The 5,127-nt window shown below is 47.6% G+C and overlaps 1 protein-coding gene across 1 annotated transcript in view; it reads right to left on the bottom strand.

The window, feature by feature from the left end:
• Positions 1–1,030: 1,030 nt before the first annotated feature.
• Positions 1,031–5,127, bottom strand: part of CXCL14 (chemokine (C-X-C motif) ligand 14) — a gene marked incomplete at its 3' end in the record, with an annotated part of 23,402 nt that continues 19,305 nt past the window's right edge. Inside the window, exon 4 of the mRNA XM_010138671.1 lies at positions 1,031–1,162. Coding sequence (XP_010136973.1) covers positions 1,031–1,162 — 132 coding nt within the window. The remainder of the gene's footprint in view (positions 1,163–5,127) is intronic.

The raw sequence follows: 5,127 nt of genomic DNA, 5'->3' as shown, positions 1-5,127 counted from the left end.
GGGCTCAGCGCGGGGGTGGAGGGGGCACCCTGGGCTTCCAGAGGATGAGCCGTGGGGGTCTTTTTCCCCCCTAGGATTTCTTCAAGTTTTCTCTGCACCTTGCGGCTTTCCTACATATCGCCGTCCAAGGGAAAAATCCTCTGAAGTGAGGAAACTTTAGGGCAAAGCAGGTCCTTCCCCTCCTCCTTTTCAGAGGCGAATATCTATTGCGCCCTGGTTTTCGTGCCCTTCCCTTTGGAAAGGGTTTTGCAGGTGCTCCGAAAGTTAAAAATGTCAAATAATTTTATCAACTCCAGTGGCTGCGGAGGCATATATACAATTCTTTGGATAAAACCCAAGAAAGGTGCTAGTTTTGTTGTAAAGCTCTTGCTGCCTCTGTTGTTGGTAGGTACCGTTATTTAACATGCTGGCAAACCACTCTTTGGGAAGTGGCTAAAAAGTTCCCTCCTCGTGACATTTGGCTTTCTGCACCTTGCCTCGGTGCTGTCAGGAAACCCTGTGGTCAGCACGCAGGTACTCACCTCTCTGGAAGGTTTTCAGTTTCACCATCCATCAATAGCCAGTTTTAGACTGATGTGCCTAAATCCACATGTATTCACACCATTTCCCCCTACATTAAGTGAAGAGTCATTCCCCCTCCTGTGATTTTCCCTGATAAAGAGGGAAAATTGACAGCGTGTTGTCTTTATCCCTACATTTTAAGTTCATAGCAGCCATTCTTGAACCTGAGAGAGGAGTTTGCCATCGGTTATTCCTTCTGCTTTCCACCCTCCGCACTTTGAGATGATCCACGACACCAGCAAACTGCCACAACCAACCTTCTTGGGGCCAAAAAGATCACGCACCGAAGTGAGCAACCCAAAAAGCTCTGGGTGATGAATATTAACAAGTGTCACACTAGAAATAATTTTCCAGCTCGCAGGATCAGCTGGTTTTCTGCTCTTTAACATCTTTATATGGCCACAGACCTCGGCTGTGCAGTAGAATGCCGTAAGGCCAGGCGGCGGGATGGACCCTCTCCATCACCCACCCGGCAATCAGGCTGATGGTTTTAGGGCCCATGCACACTTTAATGACTTTCTGCGCTAAGTAGTTCCACTTCACTGAGTTACTCGTGTCCTTAAGTGACGGCGGGGTGAGAGGCCACAGTGGACTTCGCAGCCTGAACCAGGAGAAAGTCAGAAGGGGCCAAAATTTAAAGCTTTTGGAAGCATATGGCAAAAAATGTTGAACTTTTGTTCATGTGCACCTTATATATAGCGATATAAACTCTGGTGTTGTCTGCCACGCTTTTGTGTAGGTGTCTTTGAGCAGTCAATAGTTTATTCATTAAAATGTTTATGATTCCCTAGAGTTTCACAGGCTTTGGCACAGCCGATGGCTTGTCTGAAAGTTTGCAGTGAAAGCGCATTATTCATTAGTCCTTATCCATCATTTGCAGTTTGTCATTTGTTATTCTCTTGTTTTAAAAGTTTGTGCTCCAATCAAGGAGGGGAGAGAGCACCATGTGTCTCTGTGATCAGTCACAGCCCTGAATAGCCAGGGCTGAAGGGAATGTTTCACAAACAACCCATAGGCTGAAATTTGTTTGCATAATCTATTCACCGCGTGCTTATGAATAACGAAGGCATTCACAGAACCAGAATTGTTTCAGGAAGCCTTCGCAAACAGAAAGAAGTGCTAAATATCTGGGATAATTTATTCCCGATGAATAATTCAACCGGTTCTATCGAAGGCAGTCTACTAATTTTGCAGATAAATTATTCAGCCAACACAGATAATAGCTCCTACACCTTACGGCCCCGCTCCTATGGAAGTCAGCTGCTAAAGTTGCAGGAAGTTTTCTGGGATCAGGAAACAAAAAAAAAATTCCCGAAATGAAACAGGACCTTTGATATCAAGGAATACAGAGTGTGGTCCCAGCACCTTGCTGGTAGCTTTAGTCTGATTTTTAGCCTTTAATATCACCTCCTTCACCTCGATGTCAGTGCAGCTAGGCTCAGATGGACTCGTGGATGTTATTAGTTTCATATTTTGAGCTCTAAGAAAGCTTGCCATAAATTCTTTACCTTTGGGTCACCTTACAGCACTTTGAAAAAGTGGAAAAAAAATTCAAATGACATTTTTGACTCTGGAAACCATAAAAGCACAGCTGGATCGGCCCATCCTTGGCCACGCGGGATGGCAGAGTGAAACCTGAGCAAACTGGGGTGGGCATGTTTCCATGCAGAACATCGCTCCTCTGCCCTCGTGTTGAGATGTGGTGCGTTCGACCTCACTCATGGCCAGGCTCCAGAGAAAGTAGCAATTAATAAGTAAAGAAGGAGGAAAGGCTGTTGGAGAAAAGGCACCCCAAGGCTCCCAGGAGCCAGCAGCACTCACAGCGAAGGCTGTCGGTGCTCGGCGCTGCTCTCTGCACCATTTCCAACACGGAAAAAGCTGGTCCATGAGAAGGTGCCATTCTCTGGGATGTTCATTGCACCTTGTAAAGGTAAATACATCCCCACGATAGCGACTGGCCTCAATGTCAGAAGTGCCCCGGACTATGATCGTTAGAGCAGTGCTGGCATCACTCTTCTCCCCGAGTGGAAATGAGCGGTGCACAGTAAAACTGCTCCTGCAGCTGGAAGGTGCCCAGAGAACTTAGAGGTTCTTCATGGGTATTTAAGGTTAAGATTCACGTCAGTGCCACAACTCTCCAGGCTCTGTGTTCTGTTACGTTAGTGCACAAGGGCTTAAAACAGTGCTGGGATGAGTGTCAAAACAGCCTGTCAACCCGGAGAATGCTGCCGTTCTGCTTCCTCTCTTGGAAGCGTGGCCAGAGCGAGAAGGCAGACCTGTCTGCAAGTGAACTGACTGGGGAGGTGACGTGGCTGGTGGCAAAGCCATCACCCTGGGAGCAGAAAGCTCGACCCAGTGCCTTGCAGGAGCAAAGGGAGGATTGTGCTTGCATGGGCACAATGCACAGCACGGCAGCTGCTTGCCCAGTCTGGGCTGGGGGCAGATGTGCAGCAAGGGCAGTGGGTGTAGGGACAGACAGACAGTGCTGCACTCCCGGGACCTGCCGCCCCACCGGAGTCAGCTTACAGCTCCCGGCCGGAGGCTACCAGAGGGTTCAGGGGTTCACACCCTGGCTGCTGACTAATGGGCAGCCCTGGAAGTTCGATATTTGGAAGGGATCTCAGCCTGCACAGAGGCAGCATTAACCCCTTCCGGAGCAGGAGATGGTTCTCCTGCCAGGGAAGCACCTTGGGAGTAGCTCGAGGGCTTCATCTGTAAAGGATTTGGCCTCATCTTCTAGCTGCCTGTGGCCAGCGCGAGGCAGCCGGTGGGAGGGGAGCATGGGGGCATCCAGGGAGGGTTCCCGGGGTTTCCTGGCCTGGAGGAACCGAATCCACTCTGAAATCCTGCGCAAGTGCCTGGGAGCCGCGGCCGGGGCTCAACCCCTGCCGGGGGCTCTGCGGAACTAGTGGGAATATTTTATTTTCAGGTTTTAAATGTGTGATGTAACATTTTCCTTCTTTTTGGAAGGAGCAGGAGGCAAGTAGGTAAACGATTGTTCCCTGCAAGCACAAATGTATTTTGTTTGTTGTAATTAAAATGTTTTAATGAGACAACCATAAAATCAACCATTAATTATTTTTTTTCAAACACTTCTGCTTCCTTTTGAGCTAGGTCTATTTAGAAATAGTTTAGAGAGTAGCCTGCAGTTTTATTCTTTCTCCGGTATTATACACAGGAGTGGAGAAGTCATTTATAAATAATTACACAATGTTTTGGGTCTTTGGGTTTGTATAATATATCAAAGCGATTAGTACACGCATTGTTCCATTGTAAATGGTTTTTTTCCCTTCCTTTCAGTTTCACTTGCCTTGTCTTCTATCTAAACCTTTTTCGTGAAATCCTTTGTCTTCCTCATTCTTTTAGCTTGTTACAGTGCAGGGACATTCTTCTTATTCAAACACTCACAGCATGAGCAAAGAAAGCTACTTCTGTCGCATCTTAAGTTTTACCATAACTTTCTGGCATTTTCTTTTCTTCCAATTTTCCCAGACTACTGATAGGGTAATGAAGAATTATAACATACATCAATTATTGGTGCTCACGGTGTATTATGCTCCTGAATTCAAGGCGAGATAAAGAGGAAAAAAAAAAAAGCACCACTTTCTGTGGTTTTGAGGCACATGAGAGAGGACTCAGCGCAGATTATTTATAACATCTTTCTGAGCATCAATTATCTTTGACTCCTACAACCACTTCCTTGTCCCACTGGTTTTATGGCCAGAAGGAGTCAGTTTTGTGTGTGGTAGCTGTGGCATTTAACTTGTTTCTTTTATGAGGAGCCCAAACAATGCATCTTCAGGCCAAACAATCTATCTCCCCGAATAATAGCCCAAATGTCACTCAAGCGCTTCGGGCTGGGAAATCTGTGATCATGGTAAAGGGCCACGGGAAGAAAGCGTGGAGATGGAGGGGTTTGCGCTGGGTCCTCTCCCCGATTCAGCACCGGGTACCCCCGGGGAGTTGGGTTGGACCTGGTGCAGGGCGCAGGTGCCCGAGGATGTGTCTGGCTGCTTGAGGGTTCAACAACTCTAATCCGAGTTATCCAAGGAAAAGGGCCAAACCCTGCCGGTATGGTCACGCTGCCGGGGCATGCTCCCTGCCTGGCCCTTCCCCAGCCTCCCAGTTACCGCATTAACTGGGAAAAATGAGATTAGGATGTCACCTCCGAGAAACGAGCCCTTTTTTCCCCTCCACCTTATTGTGTGAGAGGTTTCACTCTTCTTTTTTTTCCTCCCTCCACCCTCTCCCACCCACAGTTCCCTCTCTTTTGTTGATTAGTACTTTGTTAATTGAAGCTAGAACACTCGTCCTAAAAGAAATTCTTTGACCGCCCCATGGATGAAATCCCCCCAACAACGCGCGAAGCAGGAAGCTTTATACGCTGAGACGCTCAGGTTTTCTCTTTGCCTTCCATATTAGTAACTCTGCCTAGGAGTGGCTTTCATTTTTATTTTCTTTTCACTGTGATAAAGATAACCTGAAAGAATTGAAGCACTGTAACAGTGGGATGAAATTGAGCCTGAGCTCTTGGGGGGGCTCTGGGGGTCCCCCCGGCTCTAGGGC

The sequence above is a fragment of the Buceros rhinoceros genome, unplaced genomic scaffold, assembly GCF_000710305.1.
Source record: "Buceros rhinoceros silvestris isolate BGI_N320 unplaced genomic scaffold, ASM71030v1 scaffold38036, whole genome shotgun sequence".
Lineage (NCBI taxonomy): Eukaryota > Metazoa > Chordata > Aves > Bucerotiformes > Bucerotidae > Buceros > Buceros rhinoceros.
Note: the sequence above shows the minus strand (reverse complement) of the source record. Positions and strands in the feature narration are given on the sequence as shown.